General features: G+C 43.9%; 2 protein-coding genes across 5 annotated transcripts in view; one reads left to right on the top strand and one right to left on the bottom strand.

The window, feature by feature from the left end:
* Window positions 1-27,188, top strand: part of NAV2 (neuron navigator 2) — a 757,451-nt gene that overhangs the window by 556,237 nt on the left and 174,026 nt on the right. For all 4 annotated transcript variants that reach the window (XM_025355931.1, XM_025355930.1, XM_025355929.1 and 1 more), the window contains 4 exons: window positions 11,411-12,512; window positions 17,861-17,973; window positions 24,243-24,351; window positions 26,511-26,900. In XM_025355931.1, coding sequence (XP_025211716.1) covers window positions 11,411-12,512; window positions 17,861-17,973; window positions 24,243-24,351; window positions 26,511-26,900 — 1,714 coding nt within the window. The remainder of the gene's footprint in view (window positions 1-11,410; window positions 12,513-17,860; window positions 17,974-24,242; window positions 24,352-26,510; window positions 26,901-27,188) is intronic.
* On the bottom strand, window positions 20,139-21,545 carry LOC112607239 (40S ribosomal protein S27-like). The gene is made up of 2 exons (XM_025358352.1): window positions 21,241-21,545; window positions 20,139-20,283 (listed from the first exon to the last, which is right to left on the bottom strand). The coding sequence occupies exons 1-2, from the start codon at window positions 21,513-21,515 to the stop codon at window positions 20,139-20,141; spliced, it is 420 nt and encodes a 139-aa protein (XP_025214137.1). The 5' UTR covers window positions 21,516-21,545.

Raw genomic sequence — 27,188 nt, 5'->3', positions numbered from 1 at the left:
AACTGTTCCCAAGATTGCTCCAGGGAACCCCAGGGCTCCTCCCAACACCTACTGCTGTAATGGGTCCTCGGTCTCTCACTGTCCAAACACTCTTGTTCAGAATGGTCCTGAGTTATGGATTGCTCTGGCAGGTGTTGCTTTAACTTTTTTTTTTTTCTTCTTTGCCACCCTGTGTCTTTGGGCAGAAAAACTAAAGGGAAAGGAAAGCCACCTTGTTCAGAAGAGTTCTTCTACTGTTGCCTTCTCCTTCGCTGTCTCTTCTCTAAAGCCGAGGGTCTCTGTCATTTTGGCCACTCTTCCTTGAGCATGGTTTAGGGTCATCCTCGTCCTTTAGGGCAAACTAGAGTTTCTCAGTGTGTGTTGTAAGATTTGAACTGTATGAACACCTGGTTTTTGAACTTTAGTATCTATTACAGTCACCTGGGGAGCTAGTTAAAACCCCTGTTTCTTGGGTCCCTCCCCAGAGATACTCTGATTTGGTATGTTTAGGGTAGTGCCAGGGAAGCTATGTTACTTAACAAATTCCAGAATCCCAAGTTTAGTAGCAGCTGTGGCATTTACTGAACGTGAGACCTCGGAGAAGTGATTACCTGCCCACGGTTCTGTTGCCTGCTTTGAGAAAAGAATGTCTTAAAGTAGCTGATCTCCAAGAAGCCTTTCCAGGTCCAAAATTCTAAGATTTCACCATTCTAGCTGTGGTCTGGGCTATGTGCAGCAAAGCAAGATCCTCACCATTCTTGTTCTGAATGTCATTCCTGTGTTAATATGACCCAAGATCCCATGGATTTTCATGGCAGCCACATCTCTGTAGTGAGTCACAGTGAACCTAACTGTTGATAGAAATCTTTTTAGGCATACTGCTGCCTGGTAATAACCTACTTCCTATTTTCATATAGCTTTTGGCCTCCATGCAGAGTAAATAAAAGAAAGCAGGTACACCTCATGGGTGTTTAATGCTCGAATGCATGAAAGAATCCCTCATTTTACCAGACTGTAGCATCATGGGGGGAAATAAGGGCACATCTTCTTCCTTCTCCCTTTTCTAGTTCTCCTAGTAAGTGGCCAGTGGACATCTGTCTTTTCTGATTTAGCTTGTAAGCCCATTTTATGCCCCCTTCATTAGGACAGTGTTTGCCAAAATGCATCCCATGGTAGGCTTTTTCCTTAAACTATCCCATAAAATCAGTTCCCTGGCAAAAATACATTTAAGAATCACACTATCATCCCATTATCCTTTAGGATATTCCCAGTGCAAATAGGCACGTTAAAGGCTCCGAGAAGTCCTGTAGACAAAAAAACTATTTGACTACTATTTAGACCTCCATTTTCTAAACTTACCTGACCATGGAATCTCTTCTGTCTTTTACTGCCTATTTGTATTGTTCAGTGGAAGCCATTCTGGTTTAACACTGATTTGGAGGCTCCTATTTGGGGCTGCCCATCCTTGCCCCAATAGAAAGCAGAAAGATTGGGCTGGGCTCCTAGAGGAAGGGGCCTACAGAATTCCTTAACTAACTTTATCTTAGAAGGAAGTATTTACAATAGTGTACAGCCATTGCACTCAGCCAAAAAGCTGCTGGTTGTGAACAATGACCTCTTGAAAGAATGGGATTTGCCCCCTGTAAAGTGTGTATAATCTGTCTGTGAAATTTCATACACTCTTGGAAAAAGGGAGATGGTTTTCTACAGCCAATTTTGTGCTTTCTTATAGCCATATATGGTACAAGATAGAGAAATTGCCTGACCAATTAAAGCAAAAGTTTTCTCCTGGGGATTTTGAACAAATAAGTTCAAGAGAGGGAAAGGATGTGTTTTGAGGGTGATGTGGCTTCAAGAACTGAAAGATAAAGAATAGGCATGTCTTATATTTTTAAAGGTATCTTCCTTCAGATACCAGCAAATTATCTGTCTCCTTATCCAGCTGAGTGGGAGGATTTTCAAAATGTGTATAGAATACATTTGATGTAAAGGGTGTGTGTGTGAGAGAGAGGGAGAGATTTTAAGAATTTATTCTCTTTTTAAGGTGTTATCATAAGGTCAAACATAAGCCCAGCTGCATATGAATATTTCCAGCAAGTTAACCTTTGTTTAGCTTTACCGATTCTTTATAACATGAAGTGGGATTTGAGAACATACCTTGTAAAACTGTTTGGAGAAAATGTAGTGAAAACTACTTTGGAAAGGGATAATTCTTAAAAACAAACAAACAAAACAAAACTGGTTTTTAGCTACCAGCAGAGAAACGAATTACCTCATTACCCATGGTTTCATTTGGTTTTATCCAAAATAAGCCACTGAAGAAAAAGGATTACCTTGTCATATATTAAAGAGAAACACAACTGTAATTGCTGCAGCTGTCGAGGGCCTTTTCTGCTTCCTCTGGGGTGAAAAAGTCACTGAGGAAAACTGGGAAATGTGTGGTTCATGTAGGACAGTGAAGGGTTCTGTCTATTAGGATAATGTGCTTTTACATTCTGCATATTTATTTTTTATCAAACTGTCACAAGATACTGGAGTATTCATACATGACATTTTAAGTGACCCAGTAGAGAAAAATCTCCACCATGCATAGAAGAAAAAACGATTAAAAGCATCACCAAGATTTGTAGTCATTGAGTTCAGTTAGTTTTAGAAAGAACTGACATGGTTAGTCAAGAGAGGCACAAGTCAGGAGCACCTGATTTTAATTTTGAGCCCTATGGAGAGATCTGGTGTGGATAATAGTTTTTGTTTCTTTATTGATTTTTCCAGCCACCATTTCAGGGGACCCAATAAGACTTCAGGCATTCTTGGAAGTAGGCTAAGTCAGGTGCATCTACTAACCACAATGCAGGATAACAAGTGTCAGGGACACTTATTTTTTAAATAGTAGGCATTCCAACGGGCATGAAATGGTATTTGTTGTGGTTTTGATTTGCTTTCCCAAATGACTAGTGATGTTTAATATCTTTCCATGTTTTTATTGGCCATTTGCATATCTTCTTTTGAGAAATATTCAAGTTTTTTGCCCATTTTAAAATCAGGTTGATTGTTTTTGTTGAGTTATAAGAGTTCTTTATATATTCTGGATATCAGTCACTTATCAGATATGCGATTTATAAATATTTCATCCTATTCCGTAGGTTGCCTTTTTACTCTACTGATAGTGTCCTTTGATGCACAGAAATTTTAAATTTCCATGAATCCAACTATTTTTTCTTTGGTTCCCTGTGCTTTTGGTGTCGTATCCAAGAAATTATTGACAAATCCAAAGTCATGAGGTTTTGCCCCATGTTTTCCTTTAGGAGTTTTATAGTTTTAGTTTTTATGTATAGGTTTTAGATCCATTTCGAGTTAATCTTTGCATATGGTTTAAGGTAAGAATCCAGGCCAGGTGTGGTGGCTCATGCCTGTAATCCCAGCACTTTGGGAGACCGAGGCAGGTAGATCACGAGGTCAGGGGTTTGAGACCAACTAGGCCAATGTGGTGAAACCTTGTCTCTACTAGAAATACAAAAATTAGCCAGGCGTGGTGGTGCATACCTATAATCCCACTACTTGGGAGGCTGAGGCAAGAGAATTGCTCGAACCCGGGAGGTGGAGATTGCAGCAAGCTGAGATCGCGCCACTACACTCCACGCCTAGGCAACAGAGTAAGACTCTGTCTCAAAAAAAAAAAAAAAAAGAATCCAACTTTGGTTTTCTTTTTCATGAGAATATCAGGTTTTCCCACCGCCATTTATTGAAAAGACCATTCTTTCCCCTATTGAATAGTTGTGGAACTCTTACCAAAAATTATTTGACCATATATGCAAAGGTTTATTTCTGAGCTATCTTGTCTAGTCCACTGGTGTATATGTCTGCCTTTATGATAGTACCACACTTTTTAAAAAATTATTTTAACTTTGTAGTGGGTTTTGAAATCAGAAAGTGTGAGGCCTCCAACTTTGTTCTTTTTCAAGATTGTTTTGAATTTTTGGGTCCCTTGAGATTCCAGTGAATTTTAGGATAGATTTCTCTGTGTCTGGAAAAAAAAAAAAAAAGTCACTGGAATTTTGATAGGAATTGCGTTAAAAAAACAACCTTTAAAAAACGTTTGATTATATAGATCCTCATCCTTATTCTAGCTTAGACTTTCTAGAAGCGTATGGAATTATAGATACAATAAGATCCTTGGAGCATGTGGATCTAAAGCCCAGCTTTCTCTCCCTCCATGCCCTCTCACTTTCCTGACTCCATTCCTTGTTTGTCCTCATGCCCCGCTTTCCTTCTTTACTTCTCTCTGTACCTCCAGGGATCCTCTCCAAGAAGGAGTTGGAGAGAAGACTGTGTTTAAGCTATATCCTTAATATTAGACATTGACACAGTGCCGCTGAGAAGGCTCCTCCAGCCACGCTCCAAGAACCCTGCAGAACCTCTAAGTGGATCGAGACAGGTTCACCTGCCCTTCTGTGGTCTGGTGGCTACCAGATTGTCAAGAACTAACCAGGGGGCCGGGCGCGGTGGCTCAAGCCTGTAATCCCAGCACTTTGGGAGGCCGAGACGGGCGGATCACGAGGTCAGGAGATCGAGACCATCCTGGCTAACCCGGTGAAACCCCATCTCTACTAAAAAATACAAAAAACTAGCCAGGCATAGTCCCAGCTACTCGGGAGGCTGAGGCAGGAGAATGGCGTAAACCTGGGAGGCGGAGCTTGCAGTGAGCTGAGATCCGGCCACTGCACTCCAGCCTGGGCGACAGAGCGAGACTCCGTCTCAAAAAAAAAAAAAGAACTGACCAGGGTGACTCTGAAAACAGTCTCTAGCTCATGTGACTGGAGTCAATACACTTAAAAAATAAACATAAAAATAAAACTTGTTTCAATTATACTAACCAATTTGAATACTCAAGATTGACACCTTGACGAATTATAGGAAATTGCAAACATTTTCCCACACCCAATTATAAGGCCTGTTCTCCAAAGACTTGGGAGAGGATTTAGGCTAGAAACCTCCCCAGGGCAGATTTAAAAATCACAGTAGCGGTGACAGGAGCTGAGCTCAACAGGACACTCTCCCTGAGTGCCTGTTGGCATCAGGACCAGACCACCAACGTCTCCCTAACTGAAAAGCTGGGGACAGGAGAGACCTGGGGCCAGTGTCCGCCCTCACTGAAGGAGAGAAGAAGAAGTGGTTTATTTATCTGCTTTGAACAGTATTTTCATTTAGAAAGCATTTTGGTTCCTGTCAGGGAAGATTAAGGCTGGTTGCCAGAAAAACCAAACCAAACTTTTTCCCTCCCCACCGGAGGATTAATGCTCTCTCTAAACTCCAAGAAAAAAAAAGTTCCTTTTCTTCAAAGGCATCCTGTCTGCGGTGTTTCAAATGAGACTTTTCCTTCTTGCAGTGGTTTGTCAGTTGGTGGTGGACCACTCCTGTAAGCTGGTCTTTTAGAACTGAGGTGTTCCAACTGCAGGGCACAGCCCACTAGTGGGGCATAAGACCTGTTTAAGCGCCAAGAACGGTGGCTCACGCCTGTAATCCCAGCACTTTGGGAGGCCAAGCTGGGAGGATCACCTGCAGTCAGGAGTTCCAGACCAGCCTGGCCAACATGGTGAAACCCCATCTCTACTAAAAATACAAAAATTAGCCGGGCATGGTGTCAGGCACCTGTAATCCCAGCTACTCGGGAAGCTGAGGCAGCAGAATTGCCTGCACCCGGGTGGTGGAGATTGCAGTGAGTTGAGTTTGCACCATTGCATTCCAGCCTGGGCAACAAGAGTGAAACTCTGTCTCAAAATAAAATCATAAAATAAAATAAATAAAATAGCCAGGTGTGGTGGTATGTGCCTGTGGTTCCAGCAGTGAGCCGAGATCGCACCAGTGCGCTCCAGCCTGGGCAACAGAGCAAAACTACGTCTTAAAAAAAAAAAGACCTGTTTAAGGGCTCTCCAATCAGCATTTTAGAACAGACTACAGTAGCATATATCAGAGTTTATTGTACATAATAAGAGTATATCTTGATATTTTTCAGTTTAACATGTGGAGAAGTGGCTGTTTATTGGATGGCAATATATCATTCTTACCATGTTTTTACTATGTGGTCAAAAATTGTCACAGCTACTATTTTAAAATTATCTTTGGCTCAACAAGGCCTGGTCATGTTGCCAGAACTGGCAAAATATCACATACTAGACAAATACATAGAAATAAATAAAGATCTAAAAACTAACCATTTCAGGTTCGTTTTGAACCTAATCCTTATTTGAGCCTTCTGGTTTGATTTCTATTTGGTTGATTACGTGTTTCAGAAGAACACATTTAATATGAGTGTATCTTGATTTAATGTAACAGTGTTTCTCCCACTTCAGTCTTTCACAAACTTTCTGCATGATTTTTGCCAAATCTGTGAGCCGCTTGTGTTTTCTATTTCGTATTTTCCTTGAACGAGCTCAAATTTTAAATCTATATTTAATATCCGTGAAACTGTTAATTTATATACGGCTAGTTATGATTTTCTAATACATCTAATAAGCAATGAAAATATGACTTTTAAAATATAAAAATACTCATGTGCCATCCAAAACAATCTCATCCACTTCAGTGGCCCACATGTCATCATTTGGGGGATACAGATGTTCAAAACATTCTTTTATGCTTTTCTTTTTCCCCCTTAGGTTCCTTTGCTTTAACAAAGGTTCAGATATTTGAGGAAAATAACAAAAGTTGTTAGTTATCAGGGAAATAAGTGCTTTTCATTTTGAAGAACTCATCCCACCCCCTTCCTCCAAACTGGTTTTCATAGGATACTAGCATTTCTGAATTCACAAGCAGCTCATCTAATGTTGACCATACCTTGACCCAGCCAGTTTTCTCCATCAAGATTGGAAATCACCCAGCCGCAGAGGGCCTCTCAGAGGCTTGCCCAGATTTGAATAGAAACAAGGCTAAAAGAACACTAGAGAAATAGCTCATCCTCTTTCTAACAAATGGGGCAACTGAAGCCAAGAGAGGCAAAATGGCATATCTAGGATCATGCCATGAGTTGGGGACAAAGTTCGAGGTCCAGCCTACCCACCTGCACCTCCTCTTTGTTTAGCTTACTGTCTGAGAACCCTGTTGAGGAAAGCTTCATGGTAGGAGTCATAGGACCCCAGGATTAGAAATGGACAAAGAAGGCCAGGTGCGGTGGCTCACACCTGTAATCCCAGCACTTTGGGAGGCTGAGGTGGGTAGATCTCTTGAGCTCAGGAGTCCGAGACCAGCTTGGGCAACATGGTGAAACTCCATCTCTACAAAACACACACACACACACACACACACACACACACACACACACACACAAATTAGCCAGGTGTTGGTGGCACTCGTCTGTAAGGCTGAAGCTGGAGAATCACTTGAGCCCGGGAAGTGGAGGTTGCAGTGAGCCGAGATCAAGCCGCTGCACTCCAGCCTGGGTGACAGAGTGAGATTCCATCTCAAAAAACAAAAAAGAAAGAAAGAAAAGAAAAATGGAGAGAGAGAGGAACAGGCCCCAAACAGCCACTTAGCCAAGCTCTGAGATCACTGGTATGATATCCTAGGAATGATAGAAATGTATCAAGTTACTTTGTACAAGACCACTCATGACTTGACATATCCTTCACGACATAGGGGACTTCTGACTGTGACATGAGTGTAGAATATTGATGACCTGGTCCTCAGATGCCCTAATGCCCCCTTTCTAGCCCCACTCAAGACTTCTGCTCTAGAAACCAAATTCAGAATCATACCCAGGTGCTACCTTTTGTAGTTGTAATGAGTAGCCTTGAAATGCCCCATGGCTTAATAACCAGAGGAGCCCAGACTAAATACCACATAGAAATTCTGATTCTCTGAGTTTTAATCTGAATTTTTTCCTGAGTGTAGGCTGAAGAGTTTTAATAAAACCCTAAAGACTCATCACATATCCCACATCTCTGTGGCCTTAAATATGACTTGCAAATGTCAAAATTATCAACCAGCAATTCAGAAGCCAGTTGCTAAGTATCTTTATGCTCCAGCAGGTTTTAGGACACAAAGATGAGTCAGGGAGGGGAGTCTCTGTCCTGGAGGAAATCCCAGACGAGGGGAATAACCGACCTTTAGCAGAAGCACCATGTAATAACACAAGGATCACTTCTCCAGGAAGTTTTCTCAAACTCTTCAGGGAGAATTACTAGAGGCTACTAATTCTCTGCTTCTCATAGCACCTCGTAGAGCCCTCTACCACTTTTTATACTGTTTTCGTGGTTTGTTTTGAAGTCCATTGCACCCTGAGACAGTGAGTTCCTAGAGGGCAGGAGCTTTATTCAACTCTGTGTTCCCAGAGCGTTGTATAAAGTAGCTGGTCCTCCAAAATCATCCTATGGAAGAGGTATGGACAGAATCCTAGTGAAGCACACAGTAGGGGAAAATGCCTTGTGATATAAACCAGGCCTGAGGGTCTCAGATGGCTGTTTCACCAAGACAAGCCAAGTATCTGTTTTCTTCTTGGTCAGTTATTAGCTACGTAGGTGGTTGATTTCTAGCTGTGATTGTTAGTGTTAAAAAAAAAAATAGAAATGATAGTAGAGACGTCCATTTCTGAGCAAGCCTCAGAGTAGTTCCAAGTAGCAAGATCACATTGATCCAGACACAGATGGGGACTATGCCTAAAACTTCTTTAGGAAAGAAGAACATACCTTTGAACATGATCTTGTAGTTCCTATAAGGACAGTGTTACAACCTGCCCCTAAATCCCCCATCCTTTTCTTTAGCACTAATTTTTAACAAATAATATAGTTTATTTAATTAAATTTATTATCTGCTCCTTCTTGCTAAAATGTGAACTCTATAAAGGCAGAGATTTCTGGTTTTTCATAGATGGATCCCAAGTACCTAAAACAGTATCTGACACATATTAGGAGCTCATTGAATGAATAGATAGATATGAATGAATATATTGGATGAATGAATGAAAACTTTACATCTGCCCCAGATCTGAGTTCAGGTGAAGGGAAAGACAGTTTTCCTAGGAGGAGTGGTACTCAGGATTGGTGGATTCACTATTATTTCAGCCAGAGAGCCATCCTCTGTGATGTAGGCTGCTTTATTTCAAATGGCAGGGTTGGTTTGTACCCCACCATGGATGTCATGAACATACATAAGCTAGTAGAAAGGGCAGTTCCTAAAAGTGCTCTTGATGTTTAAGTGGCTGTTTACGTGTATTTTTCATCAAAGGAGGTAGGTATGATACCATGTCAGGAGACCTGAGTTCAAATCCCAGATCTCTGCATTTCTGGCTGTGTAATTTAGAATTATTCTTTAGCCCTACCTAAGTCTCAGTTTCCTCACTCTTAAAATAGGCACAGGAACCCCTTTTCACAATGTGCTGAGCACTGAGCCTCCTGATACCGAGCAGGCCACCTATGGGCAGCGTCAAGCCCGTAGCAACCTTCTAACAGGCCGGCAGTGTGGGTGGGTTCTCTGAGCCTGATTCCAAGCCAGTCTCTGGCTCTCCCCAGGAAAAGATCCAACAACACCCCTTGAGTTTTGTTAGGGAGGATTGTGAGGCACCCTCCCTCCAAACCCAAATCCCCAGTAAGTCAGGAAGATATATGTGTTTTAAAACATTGGGAGGTCTGCTTTGGATCACCCTGGAGCTGTGGCTTCCCCGAGCAGCTGAGAGTGAAAGGAGGCAGTTCCTCTGCTGTGAGCTCTCACGGCACGGTGCTCACGCCCCACACAGGGGCTGCCTTCACTCGGCTTTAGCAGCCGTTGACTTTTAAATCATAATAAGCCGCTCTATATACAGTTTACTCTGTTGCTAGAAGGCAGTGGAACATAGGTATTTAAAAAAAAAAAAAAAAAAAAGGGCAGAAGAAGCAGCCGTTAATCCCGCCAGGCTTCTGGGCACTGGAATAGTTGTGGATGACAAAAGTTAATTAGAAACATGAGCAGTTTAACCGAAAACACTTGTGACAATTGGAAGGGCAGCCTCTCCGGTTGGAGGATTTTTCCTAGGGAATCATTGCAGGAGAAAGTGGCTGCTGCTAGGTAAGTCATGTCATTGTGACTTTGCAGATGCAGAGGTGCTTTTGGGGGGGCTGAAGGGGTGTGTCCTGTCTGCTGTGCACACTGGGCATGGGGTATGGGTGGGTGTGGGCACAGGGCCCAGTGGAGACGTGCCTTGCCTGGCACTTTCTCTCCAACAGCTGTCCTTCCTTGAGAGAGAGGCTGCATCATCCTGGGCACTGACGGAAGAAGGGTGCTGCAGTTTCCATTTCTGTCACATTGGCCACCTTGGTGACTAGCCGTTAGTTTGGAGCCTGCCCTCACTAGAACGATTCTGGCTCCAGTTTGGAAATATTTTGAGGCTTTTCTGAGAAAAGAGTCTGGCCAGGGAAATACTCACTGAGAGCCAAGGGGAAGCCTCGACTTTCAGATAACCTGTGTGTTTTCTTGCCCACAGTGGAGCCATGTGCATAGATTACACTCTAGAGAGAAAAAAAAAAAAAAAATTTTTTTTTGTTTTTAAGTCAAACCTGAACCATGTTTGCAACTTTTTTTGTTGTTTTTTTTTGTGTTTTTTTGTTTTGTTTTGTTTTGTTTTGAGACAGAGTCTCACTCTTTTTGCCCAGGCTGGAGTGCTGTGGCATGATCTTAGCTCACTGCAAGCTCTGCCTCCCAGGTTCAAGCACTTCTCTTGCCTCAGCCTCCCAAGTAGCTGGGATTACGGGCATGCTCTACCACGCCCAGCTGATTTTTGTATTTTTAGAAGAGATTGGGTTTCACCATGTTGACCAGGCTGGTCTTGAATTCCTGACCTCAGGTAATCCGCCCGCCTTGGCCTTCCAAAGTATTGGGATTACAGGTGTGAGCCAGTGTACCCAGCCATTTGCAGCTTTTTAAAAGTGCCGGCATAGGAAAAACTTACATGCTTTAATAGGCATTAACAACTTTTGTGTGTAATTATTCTTTTTTAAAGATTCTACATGGTTTCTCCTCCTTTTCTGTTTTTGTAATTGCTGTATTTTAGTGTCTCTGATACATTGTTTGCTTAAAGTTGGATAATTCTTGATTCTTTCCCATAATTGGGAAACAGACTATGGGATGAATAATTGAAAACGGTAGGTATTTCCTACTCTTTCCTGCACTGGCTATATTAATGGTGTAGGTATCTGTTAAGATTTGTTAAGACCCTCATACATTTGCGTGGCACATGCCACCAAAATGTGATGGGGTCGGGGGGATGTGAACTGTGCCATACGGAAAGCAGGAGGAAGTCAAGCCAGGAATTAAAACCTAACCACAGATAATCCACAAAGTGGGCAATGGAGCTATACATCATTTGGGTTGGGAGTGATTGGTTGTGTGGCCATGGCTGACCCTCCCTGATCTTCAGTGCAGGTCAACAGGTGTGACTCAGGCCTCCTCTCTTCTGTCTCTGCAGAGCCTTTGGCAAGCTCAGCCTCCTCCCACCCCGGAATGAGTGACAATGCACCTGCTTCCTTGGAGAGCGGCAGCAGCTCCACCCCTACGAATTATAGCACCTCCTCGGCCATCCCGCAGCCCGGTGCAGCCACCAAGCCTTGGCGCAGCAAATCCCTCAGCGTGAAGCACAGTGCCACGGTATCCATGCTCTCAGTCAAGTCTCCTGGGCCTGAGGCTCCCAGGCCCACACCTGAAGCCATGAAGCCAGCCCCCAACAATCAGAAGTCCATGCTGGAAAAGCTGAAACTTTTCAACAGTAAAGGGGGCTCAAAGGCAGGTGAGGGCCCGGGGTCCCGGGACACAAGCTGTGAGCGGCTGGAGACTCTGCCCAGCTTCGAAGAGAGCGAGGAGCTGGAGGCCGCCAGTCGCATGCTCACCACCGTGGGCCCTGCTTCCAGCAGCCCTAAGATTGCACTCAAGGGCATTGCCCAGAGGACTTTTAGCCGGGCGCTGACCAACAAGAAGAGTTCTCCGAAAGGCAATGAAAAAGAGAAGGAGAAACAACAGCGGGAGAAGGATAAGGAGAAAAGCAAGGACCTTGCCAAGAGAGCCTCTGTGACGGAGAGGCTGGACCTTAAGGAGGAGCCAAAAGAAGACCCCAGTGGAGCAGCCTTGCCCGAGATGCCAAAAAAGTCCTCCAAGATCGCCAGCTTCATCCCCAAAGGGGGGAAGCTCAACAGTGCCAAGAAGGAGCCCATGGCCCCTTCCCACAGTGGAATACCAAAACCAGGAATGAAGAGCATGCCCGGGAAATCCCCAAGTGCCCCAGCGCCTTCCAAGGAAGGGGAGCGGAGCCGGAGTGGGAAGCCGAGTTCAGGGCTCCCCCAGCAGAAGCCCCAGCTGGACGGCAGACACTCCAGTTCCTCTTCCAGCCTGGCGTCCTCAGAAGGAAAAGGCCCAGGAGGGACCACACTGAACCACAGCATCAGCAGCCAGACCGTCAGTGGGTCCATTGGGACCACCCAGACCACAGGAAGCAATACCGTCAGTGTTCAGCTACCTCAGCCCCAGCAGCAATACAACCATCCCAACACTGCCACGGTCGCACCTTTCCTGTACAGGTAGGAGCTGCCGCCCACCTGTGCTGCCTGGGACGTTGGGTAAAAGATCCTATCTAGTGGATTGCAGGTCTGTGAGGGCAGGAGCTAGACTGTGCTCCAGGAATATGTAAGTCAATAGCTAAGAAACCATGTGATAAGCTCCTAAGAGAAGCAGACACAATGTGCTCCAGGGAGCAGTTCATACAGCACAGGTTGGGGGAGGAACAGAGAAAGCTGAAGAAGGGAAGTAAAATGTGAGCTGATCCCAGGACGCATAGGAATATGGGGACCCCAGGCCTTGTAGCAGCAGCTTCCCTAAGCAGAAAGCATGAAGGCCTAAATATGAGGGTGGGGGCGGTTTGGTGTCACCCGACAGGCCCCAGCATTAGTCCTAACACATCCCAACATATTTAAAAAATAAATAAAATAATAAACACCTGGCTCAATAACTAAGATTTCTTATAGCAGAGATTGCCTTGAACATTCAGATCCTCACAGTCCCTGCTGCATGGTGGGGCTTTCTGAAGGGAGAGGGACATGGGGGAGAAGAGTAATGGTAGGGAAGGGGCCGGTTCTAGAAGAACAGAAGAGCTCATGTTCTGAGGAGATAAGCCTGGGTGTTTGTGGTGATGGACGGATCCTTCTGTCCTTATCTGTCCCCCAGCCCCTTTCTCTTTGACGGCACATCCTCAGGACCATGAGAGACTGTGTGGAGCCAGTCCACACTGTGGTGCTGCTGCTCTGTGTGATTCTGGCCAGCGACATAGCTTGTTGCTCAGGCTACAACACGCCTCTTACTGAATGCGGCATGCGGGCTCCAGGTGCCATGTCATACACATGGATGAGTCCACTCCAGGCAGATGGAAGCTCCCCAGCCCCTGCCCTTAAAGTTCTTATAATTCCCAGAGCTTTCACTGACAGTGCCCAACTCCGTCCTGTGCTGGAGATGAGCAGTGCATTTGGCCACACTGCACAATTGGATAACTAATACTCGTACACACAAAAGAGGATTAATGATCAAGTGTCACATTCTAGACACATGTTTTGTGGTTGTAACTCAAGTGCATACAGATGCACAACTGTACACTCACACTCATACCGCCATACATGTGGACACACATTAAAAGTCACATATAAGTATGAACACAAGTATACATTCATACATGAAATGCAAAGGCACATATGCATACATGTATTTATATACCTGTTCAGGTGCATAGGTGCATGCCCAGACTCTCAGCTTGCTATGTTTGTTTGATTCCCCAAAGAATGTGATATTCCCTCTTTCCTCCTGAGCTGTGTTCTAGTGGGCTCTGTTACAGTTCCTGCCAATAGCTGGTGGAGGGACTGGCTTAAGTGCTTTCAAAGGAAAGCCAGCCAGCACTAGGCCAGCAAAAGAATGTCAGGCATTGTGCTCCTTCCTTTTATTCTGCTTGCATTCTCCTTCAGTGAGGGTCGTGCTGATCTTTTTAATTGGGAGAAGGTCTCACTTTATTGAATCAAGTCATCAGCTCAGCTCGCAATCCTGAGAAGAGCACCAGGGCTTAGATAATGACTCAGCTGGTCTACACACACGGCTGTTGTTTTGTTTTTGTTTTTTGTGTTTTTTTTTTTTTTTTTTTGAGATGGAGTGTCGCTCTATCGCCAAGGCTGGAGTGCAGTGGCACCATCTCGGCTCACTGCAACCTCCACCTCCCAGGTTCAAACAATTCTCATGCCTCAGCTAGGGCTACAGGTGCATGCCACCACACCCGGCTAATTTTTTTTTTTTTTAAATTTTAATAGAGAAAGGATTTCACCATGTTGCCCAGGCTGGTCTTGAACTCCTGAGCTCAGTGCTAGGATTACAGCCATGAGCCACTGCGCCCAGCCATGAACTGCTTTTAATACAGTTGTTCTCTGAAGTATGGAGGCAACTGAATAGCTCATGAAATTTTTATAATTCCAGTAGCGTTATTAGTCTTGAGGTAATACATATTCAAGATTCACAGATTCTGTATTTGCATTTTCAAAATTAAAATATGACAGTCTTTGATCACCATCAATCCCATTCCTTCTTTTTTTGTTGTTCGCTATAATTTGAAAGATTATAAAACATATAACCTCTTTTTATTTCAAGGTTTTCTATCAGAAGAAAAGTCTTAATGATAAAGAGCAAAAGTCTGACAAAGAGGAGGAAGAGGAAAATGTCTAGGATGTGGATCTGGATCTGACTAGCCCCGTTTTTATGTTAATATCCGCTCTGGGTAACGTCCTTCTGTCCCCTCTGAGGTGCCTTCATCTTTAGGGGAGTCTGGGAAGTGACGCTGGAACCAAGAGCACCAGGATAGAAATCAGGACACCTGGGCCTTGTCCTTTATCAGCCCTTCATTCCTTCTGAGGTCTTGGGTACCAGCTGAAGGAACAGTTATTGATCGAGTGTGGGCAGAGAGTCTGCTAAGGGCTTTCTACCTCTTAGCTCACTTCATTCTTCCCACACCTCCATGAGCTAGCAGCTTAGGGGTAAATTACACAATTTGCCCCAAGTCACAGAATTAGACTAGAGGAGCTCATGTTTAAAACCAAGTGTGGACTGGGCATGGTGGCTCACACCTGAAATCCCAGCACTTTGGAAGGTCAAGGTGGGTGGATCACTTGAGGTCAGGAGTTCAAGACCAGCCTGGCCAACATGGTGAAACCCTATCTCTACTAAAAATACAAAAATTAGCCTGGCGAGGTGGCACACACCAGTAGTCCCAACTACTCAGGACGCTGAGGCATGAGAATCCCTTGAACCTGGGAAGCGGAGGTTGCAGTGAGCCATGATCACGCCATTGCACACCAGCCTAAGCAACAGAACGAGACTCTGTTTCAAAAACAAACAAAAAGCCAAGTCTGTCTAACTAGTGAGACCAGGCTCTTAACCACCAGTCTTGACTCTAAATCACTTTATCTTCATTGTCTTCATCTGGAAAGTGAGAAGTTTGGATTAGATTAGATTCTATAAATTAGTTTATTCTCCTTTTCTGCTCTAACATTCTCTCCCTCAAGCTTATGGTCCACTATATATAACTTATAATTGCTCCCCCCAGCAAAACCTCTCCATGTTAAAGTTGTTACCAAGGAGTAAAGGGAAGATGGGTCATTTTTAAAAAAATCACTCAGAATGAATTATATTTATCAATTCAGAAGTACAGTAGACCCCTCTATCACTTTATAGTTTACTAAGAGTTGTGTGTCACATACCTTTGATTTTTATAGAACCAGAGGAGGTTGCTATTATTATCCCCATTGTACAGATGAGGATGCTGAGATTCAAAGAGGTGAAGTGACTTAACTCAAATTTGCATGCTAACAAGTTACAGATCTTAGACCTGGAGCTAGTCAAATATTTAGACTTCCAAGTCTAATGTTCCTTCTAGTACCTAGCATCTTCTGAGACTTAAACATTTCTTATTTATCCAGTCAACACGCCCTTCTTGTGTTGCCTGTGCAGCATATGAACTTGAACTAACCTTTGCCTCTGGAGAGCTCTCAATCTAATTGAGGAAAGATTTACTTATTAGATCACATTTTAGCCAACAGGAGAATAAGGAGAGTGCTATAGGATCACATTTTAGCCAACAAGAGAATAAGGAGAGTGCTATAGGAACTCCTGGCAAGGAGTCAAGGAAGGCTGTCAGGCAAAGATGACATGGAAGCTGCATCTTAAAGACAGATTAGGAGTGAACTAAGGAAGGAGGAGAAGGGCCTTTAGGGAGAGAGGTTGCAGTTACTACAAAGATAAACCTGTTAAAGGCATGTGGACAGAAGCCACATGTGGGCGGAGCATAGTAGAGCTGTATGTAAAGGGTTAGAAAGGCAGATGATGGGGCTGGAAATAAAGGAAGAAGGTGGCCATCGTCTACCACGATAAGGAGTTTAGACCTTGTTCTGTGGTAATGGAAACCACTGAAGACGGTGATGTCATCACGTAAGTTTTACAGAAGTCAGTGAAGAATCGTGTGGGGAGTAGACCAAACTTAGGAAGAGTGTAGAATGGAGATCACAGATTCAGCTGCCTAATTGGCCTCTAAATGGTCATCTAGATGGGTGGCTCAGGGTGAGCGAGGCTGTGGCAGAGGGAGCCACACCTCTTTAGAGGGTGCAGCCACCACTTGGCACCAGCAGGTGGCGATCTACAATAACAAAGGCTCTGTCTTTCCCAGGCTTTATTGTTTTTACTGGACGAAGGCAGAAATCCAGATATTTATTGTGAAATATCCCAATTTTTAAATGTTGAACTAATTTTAAAACTTTAAAATATTATGCAGACCAGTAGGAATAAATTGGGCTGGTTTCCATACTGGGCTGCCATTTGCAACCTCTAGGTGTGAGGTACCTGTTTCAAAGCACTCTTAAGGCCTCAGTAGAAATGAAGAGGGCTTGGACCCTGGCTGGAGGTGAAAGGAGCACAGGCATTATGAAATCCTTTAAAGGCAAATATAACAGAATTGAGAACAATGGCCTCAGTAGGAAGAAAAAAGGAGGGAAGAACAGTTGGATGACTTGAGGTTTATCAGTACATCCCCCATCGTCCATTCTCACTCTTGGCAAACGTTTTCCTCACAGATAGTAAAATCGGTTGAATTAGTTCAGGATGCCAGTGCGTTAATAATGTTACATGCAGGGTCATGCATCTGAGTGTAATTATGCTTTTACATGCCATGCCTGAATGAGCAGAGGTAGCTGTGACAAGAAAACATTGCATGAAGCCGTTGCTTCAATTTGCTTGACAAATAAGGGCATGGAGAGGGTTTGGGGAAGTACAGATTTCAGTCGAGTGTTGAAATAATGATCAAGGAGACCTTTCATGTCAGAAGAACTGAGCTCTGAATCAGAGACCTGGAGGGCAAACACACCTGCTTGGCACCCACTTCCAACTGGTTTTATGGTCACCTTTATAGAGAAAACCATGTCAGGATGATTTTGGGGTGGGGGTGCTGTTAATAGAGTCATCTTTATGTTTGACTTGTTGGCGTTGCTGGTTACTTAGAAGTTGTTCTTTGGCATAGGTTAAATTATCCAAACCACCCAGTACCCTCCAGCGTGTGTCTGGCTAGACCTGGCATCCTGAGGGAGGTTCAGAGAAGCATTCCCCAGTGAGGGATTACAGACTCTCCATCTGGGCAATGAGAAGTTTATCTTTTACAGTTCGGTGGCTCTCTCTGTTCTTAGGACATTGCTCCACATATGGCTAATGAATTATTTAGCGTCAGTCCGCTCGTCCGCTCTGTTCTGAAGCTTCTTGCTATAGGAGGTAATGGTGAGGGCTGTGGTTAGACCACAGTGGTCCAGACGTGGTAGTTGCCTCTCATGACAAGTATGTCTGCTTTGGTTTGTGTGTGAAGGTCTCAGACGGACACTGAAGGGAATGTTACCGCCGAGTCAGGCTCAACGGGTGTGAGCATGGAGCCCAGCCACTTCACCAAGACTGGACAGCCTGCTCTGGAAGAACTCACTGGTGAGTATGGAGCCCCAGAAATCTGTGTCTGTTGGTGATGAGGCCTTCCATGCAATACCTGCTGGAACAGCATGAACCCAGCTTGATTACAAGTTGCGTTATGGTTGCATTGACTTTGAGCTAAACAAACTTTCTTTCTTTTTTGTTTCCTATTATTTTTCTTCTTCTTTTTCTTCCCTTTACTCTCCCTCTTACAGTTTCTTCCCTCCTCCCCAGAATTGTAAACAAATCTCTTACTGGTGTGCAAATCCTGTTTTTAAGATATATTCAATTTTATTCATTTAGGGGCTCTGGACTCCACTGATACTTAACTTTGAATCTTCTTGTTTACTCTTCAGATCAAGTTGCTTTTCAACAAGATTTAGAATAGTGGATTTCGTTCCTGTATAGAAGCACTGATTTAAAATGTGTTCTTAGAGTCCTACATGAATTGGGGGGAAAAATTGTAACATGCTTCTTTTTACCAGAAACAAAAAAAGAAATGTAAATTTTATTTAATTGTAACATAGACAATGATGATTACAAGAACATTATACTGTATGACAGCATAAAATCCACAGTCGTCGTATAGTTAATTCTATAAGCATTTATTTATGGACACTATACTGTCACATTCTTAATTAAAGAAGAAAAGTCACACCTTGATTAGTATTCTTACTACAGTGGATTCCAAGCTGCCATCTTCTCTGTCTCTTTTCCCCATTCCGCAACTCTGTGTCCCATGCTCCAGCAACTTCTAGTCAGGGAAGTGAGTGGTAAGCCATTGATTTATTAGTGGCTGTGTCACTCTTCTCATATCTTACCACTTCCACAGTCGAGTTAAAAACTGAATCCATGCTTAAAATCTATTTATTAAACTGAATATCCCTGACTACAGCATTTTAATAGCCACATTACAGCTGTGGAATTGCTCTGCAGCCCAGTGATTGAACCTTACCCATCTCGCAATTAGTCCCAACAATTAATTTCAGAGGATCTGGGTGATCTATTTCCTTCTGATTCCACTGGCTGGGCACAGAGACGGTGCAGAGATTCTTCAAGCCATTTGTAAGCAATCCATCTTAGAATGATTCGGGCCCCACATTTGGGATTGATTTTGTTTCCTTCTCTTCGAGGTTTGTAGCTTTCTTGCATGTGAGTACATGGATAGCATAGGAAAAGGACCAGCAATGAGAAGGGTGTGGAGTTCAGATGACTGCTCAAGTCTCCGTGTACATTCCAGATTGTGTTCTGATGTGCAGACATCAAAAGAACGAGGCCAACGCTTCAGATCCCAGCATGGTTCAGATATGTGGCTCGTGCAGTGGTGTGGATTCCTGTCAGACATTGAGTCTCAGCAAAATCCACATTGGAAAAGCAAAAGCAGGAGCCAGAGAATATTCCAAATATTACTTAGATTTCAGAGTGACAGATTGCAGTATGTGATCTTCCCCTAATTTTTCTTTTTATCTCCATGTCTCCACTGTACCGAGCCTTAAGAACTCAGAAACCCTGAGATGCTGTCAGTTGGCTTTGGGGAAGAGACTTGTGCAGCCAGTAGTGCTTGACTATTCACTCTTTGGTATCAAATCAAATGGGGTTGGTCACTAATGAAAATTCCTTATCAGGGTGATATGTCTTTATATTCAAGCAGTAGAAATCATACTTGTGACTATGTTGAATTTTTTTATGGAGAGACTGAATAATAAATAGCATGACGTTGAATTTAACTTACCCACAGCCAATCCTTTGAAATGACAGTGAATGGTAGGACTATTTAGAAATGGACATTTATAACTATTTGATCAATCGCTTGGTTCTTTCCCTTACTTATGCAAATGGGTGGGTTTTCCTATGGTGTGTGATCATGTATAGAGCATTATAGTTGAAAAATGCATCTTGGATGATAGAATTGAAGAAATCACACACACCTGCTTATCATCCTGCTCATGAATTCCTTCTAAAGCTTGCTGGTGACTATCTTTCAGCCTCTGCTTAAATATTTCTTGGACAAAATGTTGTTCCTTCATAAGGCAGCCCTTTATTTTTTTGCTGTTGTTGACGGCTTCGTCAGTTAATGGAGTTCTTTATTCTTACATTTCCAATCACCAGATATAATTCAGCCTTCTGAAGCCCCAGACAGTTTTCATTCTTTTTCATGTTGTAACATATCCCTTAAGGTTTCTTTATTTCCAAGTAAAAATCCTGGATTTTTTCCATGGTCCTTTTGTAACACCTTGATATCCTCCAAACTCAGTCATATTTGGTCGCAATGTGATGCTCTCCCGATCATGACTAGTGGCTTGAGCATCGTTGGCAAAGTCCAGATCGCTACAGGTAGACACTAAATTTTTAAGACCTCTCAGAATCTATGAGCTGAGAGCTCCCAGCTGTTTCCACTGGAACTCAATTGTGTTTTTATTGTGTTCAGGCTGTGAGTTAGTGGGTAAATCCTACATTCAGGTCATTGTCAGAAGAGGCATAATTGGCAGTTCCGAATGTGATCACCTAAGCATGTCAGGTGGGTTACTGTTTTGTGTTCTTACATTACCCTTGGGGTCTGATGTAGCACCCTGGAGGAGGGCAAATATTTCCCAGCAGGACCCACAAGAGGAAAACAGGACACTCACATTTCCTGAACCCTCATTTTGTGCTGTGTGCCATCTCATCTGACTCTCACTCTAACCCTTCTAGCAAAGGGTTTTTATGTCCATTTTACAAATGAGATCTAGGGTCAAGTGGTTAATACACAGCACTGCCACAATTCAAATATTTATCTGTGGAAATGTGAAGTCCATGCTTTTCCTTCAACTGCACACTGACCAAACATGTGTTGCATAATAAACATTTCTTAGACCTCTATAAATTGTGTGGGGGTTACCAAAAGGAAAGATGAGACACCATCCCCAACTCAAAGATCTTTGACTTTCTGTCTGGGTGCAGTGGCTATACCTGTAATCCTAGCACTTTGGGAGGCCAAGGCGAGAGGATTGCTTGAGGCCAGCAGTTTGTGACTAGCCCGGGCAACATAGAAGACTCCGTCTCTGCAAAGAAAACAAATTAGCCAGGCATTGCGGTGCATTCCTGCAGCCCTAGCTACATGGGAGGGTGAGGTGGGAGGATTGCTTGAGCCCAGGAGTTTGAGGCTGCATTGAGCTATGATCACAGCACTGTACTCCAGCCTGAGGAACAGAGCAAGACTCTGTCTCTATAAAATAAAACAAAATAGTTGAATTTCTTTCTTTTTTTTTTTTTATCCAAAATGTGTTTATTGAGATGGTTTCCCACTCATCTTGATTCAGAGTGCCTTTATGCTGCTTCCTCCTAAAGGAACAGCCTTCTGTAAGCCTTGCTTTTCCTCCTGTCGGCTGGCAGAGGACAGTGGAGCAGCCAACACACAAAACTACCGTTTGTGCATGGCTAAAGACCGTGGTGATTTTATAGCATCCTGGGCATTTCACATCCATGAAGTAGGAACTGGGGCTCTGCACCAGGCGTTTCTTCTTGTGTTTCCTCTTCTCCTCTTCTGGGGAGGGATGAAGGAGATCCTTTGCAAGAGGCATGTTCTCGTGTGGGTAGGTCGTCACCGCCGGAAAGGAATAGTTGAATTTCTAATGGTGGGTTAAGACCATTAATAGAGTGATGGATAAGTAAATATGGTTACTATATTTTGTGTGTGTGGTTAAGGTAATTAGTTGAGGTAATTTGTAAACCTATGCCTAGATTTAGCCTCATAATCGATGTTTTCTAAAGGGTCTAGAGCTAACCTAAGAATATTTTTTAGCAGGCTTATATACATAAAATGTGGCCAAATTGGCAGTAAAAGATTTCACTGATAGCCCAGAAGGTAGATGCAGTTACATTCCTCCAAAGTCATTAGGGGAAGGTATAATAGACATTCATCTTTGCTGTTGTTTAAAAACACATACATATATATGTATTTTAAAGCACTGGGAGGGAAATGCAAGTTTGGCCACTTTTCAGATAAGAGAAAAATGCCTTCCAAATTTCCTTGGGTTAAAAGGTGGAAGGAGAAATTGGAAAGCACTTGCATTTTCAAGTAAATTTCCTCCATGAAATCATGGGTATGTCATTTACTCCATCCCAGCCTCCAGGCACCACCATGCCACGAACAACCTAAGGAAGTTGTCATCTATCTCAGAAGAAAAGTTAATTCTATTACATTTCTTAGCTGCCCAGTCCCCTGTTAATGACAATTGTTGGAAGTTCAACCTGGTGTCTGATGTCAATTCTACTTGCTGCTGCTTCGTGTCTAATGCAAATTCCACTTGTGCTATGTTCTAGATGGAGATTTCTTTGAAAATATTGCTCAACACTTGAAAATAGTCCTAGGCTTTTAAAGACCCATGTTTGTGCTTCTTCAGTCTTCTCAGCTGTCCCTAAAATTACTCTGAGGGAGAAAATGTATAATTCTATTAATCATTATTATAGTTATTGTCCCTCTCCTCCTCCCATTGTAAGGCTAAAATGAATGGAACTAGGCCATGTGCGGTGACTCACGCCTATAATCCCAGCACTTTGGGAGGCCAAGGCAGGAGGATCACCTGAGGTCAGGAGTTCGAGACCAGCCTGGCCAACATGGTGAAACCCCGTCTCTACTAAAAACAAAACAAAAAAAAATTAGCCAGGTGTGGTGGCGGGCACCTGTAATCCCAGCTACTCAGAAGGCTGAGGCGGAAGAATCGCTTGAACCCAGGAGGTGGATGTTGCCGTAAGCTGAGATCGTGCCACTGCACTCTAGCCTGGGCGACAGAGCAAGACTCTGTCTCAAAAAAATGAAATGGAATTGCCAGAGAACCCAAAACAAGACTGCGCTGTGTCCTAGCTTGTGTGTGGCATATTTCTCATGGTATACTAGTGCCAGGTCAGCTCAAATGCTGCTCAGCCAAGTGTCTTCTGGAAAGTTTTGCCCAGGGAATGGAAGGCTGTGGTCCTAACAAAGAGGAACCCAGCTGTTTCTTTCTTTTCTTTCCATTTTTCTTTTCTTTTCCTTCCCTTTCACTTTTCCTTTCTCCTTTTCTTTTCTTTCTCCCTTCCCTTCCCTTTCTTTCTTTTCTTCTTTTCTTTCTTTCCTTTCTTTTCTGTCTGACTCACTGGCTGTCTGTCTTTTCTTGCTTGCTTGCTTGCTTGCTTGCTTGCCTTCTTGCCTTCTTGTCTTTCTTTCTCTTCTTTCTTTCCTCATTTCCTTCTTTCCTTTCTTCCCTTCCCTTCCTTTCTCCCTTTCTCCCTTTCTCCCTTTCTCCCTTCCTCCCTTCCTCCCTTCCTCCCTTCCTCCCTTCACTCTCTGTTACCCTGGCTGGATTGCAATGGCACAATCTTGGTTGACTGCAACCTCTGCCTCCTAAACTAAAGACATCATCCAACCTTAGACTCCAGAGTAGCTGGCACTACAGGTGTATGTCATCAGACGGGGTTTTGCCATGTTGCCCAGGCTGGTCTTGAACTCCTGGGCCCAAGCGATCCACCTGCTTTGGCTTCCAAAATGCTCGGATTATAGGCGTGAGCCACTGCGCCCGGCCCCCAGCTGTTTCTTGAAGGCTCCCTGCTCTAGAGCACCAGCTGGCTTGTGTTGAGTGCTTATGGTGAGCACTGTGCTAAGGGAAATCCCGGCTTGATCCCAGTTTGTCCCCACAAATGTCCTTTGAGGTCAGTACTACCACTGTGTTCCTTTTAGAAAAGTGAAATCTGAAGGACAGAGAGGACCAGCACCTTCCCCACAGTCACACAGCCAGTAAGTAGAGGAGCTTGAATTTGAGGTGACATAATACATCTAACAATGAAGAAAGCAATCTTTCTCTGTATAAATATTTGTGATTAACAGGTGCAGATCTTCTAGCTACTGCAAGCTATCCTTGCAAAGTAGGGCCTAAGATAGCTGCATATATCACCAATAGGTGAACAAACAAAATGCTCCACTCATTTTTGCATGGGCAGAAAATGACTACCTGGTCGGACCTAACCTGAGCGTGTCTCTGCCGGAGACACTGTGGAAATGTGTTTACATCTCAGACTAGGCACTTGGCTTCTCCCACACGCTAGACTTCACCTATTTAAGGAGGCACCTGAAGGAAGAATCTCCTTGGACTTCACACTTCCTTTGGGTTTCCATTCACACTTCCATTCAATCATTCATTCATTCTCAAATCCTTATTAAGCACCCACAGCGAGGCACATACTGAGTATAGTTATGGTCACAGACATGGATGTTGCCCTTATGAAGCTCAGGGTTGGTCAGAGAATTAAACTAATCTTAACCCTCATCTTTCCAGGGGAAGATCCTGAGGCTCGGCGGCTGCGGACAGTGAAGAACATCGCTGATCTGCGGCAGAATTTGGAGGAAACCATGTCCAGTTTAAGGGGAACTCAGGTTACACACAGGTATCTGCAGTGTGAATTACTTTACTGAACTAGCTGGTATGTTAATTTTCTACTGTGTTTGTTCATACCATTAGCAAAGCGATTTGGTTATAATGGATCAATAGCCTTGCTTTCCAAATGTGCCGGAATTCACAAAGAATGCCATACAACATGCAGAAGAGAATTATAGGAAACAAAAATTAGTATAGACAGATTTTTCCCAAAAGCAGAAGGTTGCTAAATCCATTCAACAAATGATACTGTAGACCAGCTCTATTTAAATTTCACTTTACTTGCATTTTCTAAAACTATCTGGTGCTGTTGAAATGAGCAGGTGAACTGTATTTGACCTGTGTGATAAACTGAATAACTTGAATTCCTACCCACTCTTCTGATATGCAGCACTCTGTAATATTGTTAGTCATGCACGTGCATAAAACATGTGAGGAAATATTTATAAAAACTTATGATCGTGTTTAAACTCTGATTTAGTTGGATGAAATCTAGGATTATATTGGAAACATTTATCAGGTACTTTCATTGTTGAACAAGAAGTTGAAGAGGATGCAACCCTGGGATGTCCTTTGTGATTTGGGCAGGAGGAGGTTTTATAGTATGTGGAAGTCAAGGAAAGTTCTCGTTGTCCCCACTGAGCTTCCACAGAGTCTCCTTATTTCAGTTTCTTTGATAAGTGGCTATGGCAAGGAAACCACAGGGCTTCCACTGTCAGCAGTTTTGGCAGATTGGGGTTAACCACTGTGGGTTCCATCTCCAATAGGACTGAGGCCCAAAACAAGGGATCCAATCCAAGAAAAATAAGGCCACTTCCAAGATCAGAGGAAAACAAAAACAGCTTAAGGGAGCAAATTGGCTCTTCCAGAGGAGAGTAAACTCGGGGGTTTGGGGGTGGTACCGTCTTAAACCTTTAGGTATCTGAATGAAGGGAGTCAGATATTGGATCTCGTGACTCTACCATTAGTGTGAAACATCCGTCTTTCCACCGTCGTCACTGACACTGACTTAATGTTGGCATAGCAGTTTCACGGTGGGATGGTAATTATGACAGGAGGGAAGACTTCAGTGGTTTCTTCTGCAGGGAAGAATCTCACTCTCTTTGCTCAGTGAGGAAATTGCAGTTTTCCTGTGAAAGTATAGATGATAGTTTTGACTGGGCTGCAAGAAACTGCGGTGCTGTGAAGACAGTGGAAGACGGACTCTGCCAAGAGATTGAGCTCATCCTTGGGCAGATTCTGGTCCGTGTAACTTGATTGAAGAGGGAACTCAAGCCCAGGCATTTACCAATCTTTCCAGACTTTTTGGATGAAATCTGAGAAAAGCAAAAGTCTGGGGGAAGTGAACCTCAGAGGGTTACAAAATTAGAACTGTGTCCACTGCTCAGTTGGGAGGGAGCTGAGGATGTAAAATATGGTATCAGGAACTCCTGGTGGGTGGAGAATCCCACCCTTAGGAAAAGAGGGCTGTGATGCAACATCCTAGAATGAATGGGCAAGCAGGAACCTTCATGCCCCATCCTAATCAGCTCAGCATTTTCTAGTATTTTCTTTCCCAGAATGGAAAGAAAATTCTTTTTTGGGTGGGGGAGGGGGATGGAGTCTCACTCTCTGTCGCCAGGCTGGAGTGCTGTGACGCAATCTCGGCTCACTGCAACCTCCGCCTCCTGGGTTCAAGGGTTCAAGTGATTCTCCTGCCTCAACCTCCTGAGTAGCTGGGACTACAGGGGCATGCCACCATGCCCAGCTAATTTTTGCATTTTTAGTAGAGATGGAGTTTCACCATGTTGGCCAGGAAGGTCTTGATCTCTTGACTTCATGATCCACCCACCTCGGCCTCCCAAAGTGCTGGGATGACAGGTGTGAGCCACTGCATCCGGCCTGGAAAGAAAATTCTAGCAGTTAAGGTCATTTAATTAAAGGAATTTGTTTTTTGTACCATGTTTTAGCAGGGAAAGTCTCCAGTAGGCTTTTCAGAATGTTATGTAGATGTGCGGCTTTCCTTTTTCATTTTGAGCAGAGGAAGCACACCAGGTGGTACATGGGGCCAGCTGTTTTATCCTATTTTATGTATGAGGATTATTTCATAATTCTAAATAATTAAAGAACATATAAACTGTGAAGGATACTAGGTTCCTTTGAGTCTAATCAGGTTGGTTTTGTTTCTAGCACATTGGAAACCACATTTGACACCAATGTCACCACGGAGATGAGTGGCCGCAGCATACTCAGCTTGACAGGGAGGCCCACACCTCTGTCGTGGAGACTGGGCCAGTCCAGCCCTCGGCTCCAAGCAGGAGATGCCCCCTCAATGGGCAATGGGTACCCCCCTCGAGCCAACGCCAGCCGGTTCATCAACACTGAGTCAGGTCGCTACGTGTACTCCGCCCCTCTGAGAAGGCAGCTGGCCTCCCGGGGCAGCAGCGTCTGCCACGTGGACGTCTCAGACAAGGCAGGAGATGAGATGGACCTGGAAGGCATCAGCATGGACGCCCCCGGCTACATGAGCGATGGGGACGTTCTGAGCAAGAACATCCGGACTGATGACATTACAAGCGGGTAAGTACCCAGGGCCGCCCTTTTTCCCAGAGAGAAAGCAAGCTTGGCACCTGGCTTCCCTTTTGTAGGGCTCTGTTTGAGTCTTCCGGAGGAGGTCAAACTTTCTGCTATCCATATCAAAGGCTGTGTGGCATGGAGGGAGACGCTGCTGGGCTGTGAGTCTGAAGGCCTGGGTAGTCCAGGCTTGGCCAGTAACTCACAAACAGCAGAGTGACACCCGAAAACAAACCATGTCGCGTTAGTCCCTTAAACCAAACCTTGCACTAAGGATGGAATCCTTGCAGGTTA

Source organism: Theropithecus gelada, chromosome 14, assembly GCF_003255815.1.
Source record: "Theropithecus gelada isolate Dixy chromosome 14, Tgel_1.0, whole genome shotgun sequence".
NCBI classification, from domain to species: domain Eukaryota; kingdom Metazoa; phylum Chordata; class Mammalia; order Primates; family Cercopithecidae; genus Theropithecus; species Theropithecus gelada.
This window is presented reverse-complemented; position numbering and strand designations above follow the sequence as displayed.

Coding starts and splice junctions, on each gene's coding strand:
- LOC112607239 (XM_025358352.1), bottom strand. CDS start 21,515: ATGCCTCTTGCAAAGGATCTCCTTCATCCCTCCCCAGAAGAGGAGAAG. Junction 20,284..21,240: donor GGCACTCTGAATCAAGATGA/GTGGGAAACCAT, acceptor GTCTACCTGTAG/CGATCTGGACTTTGCCAACG.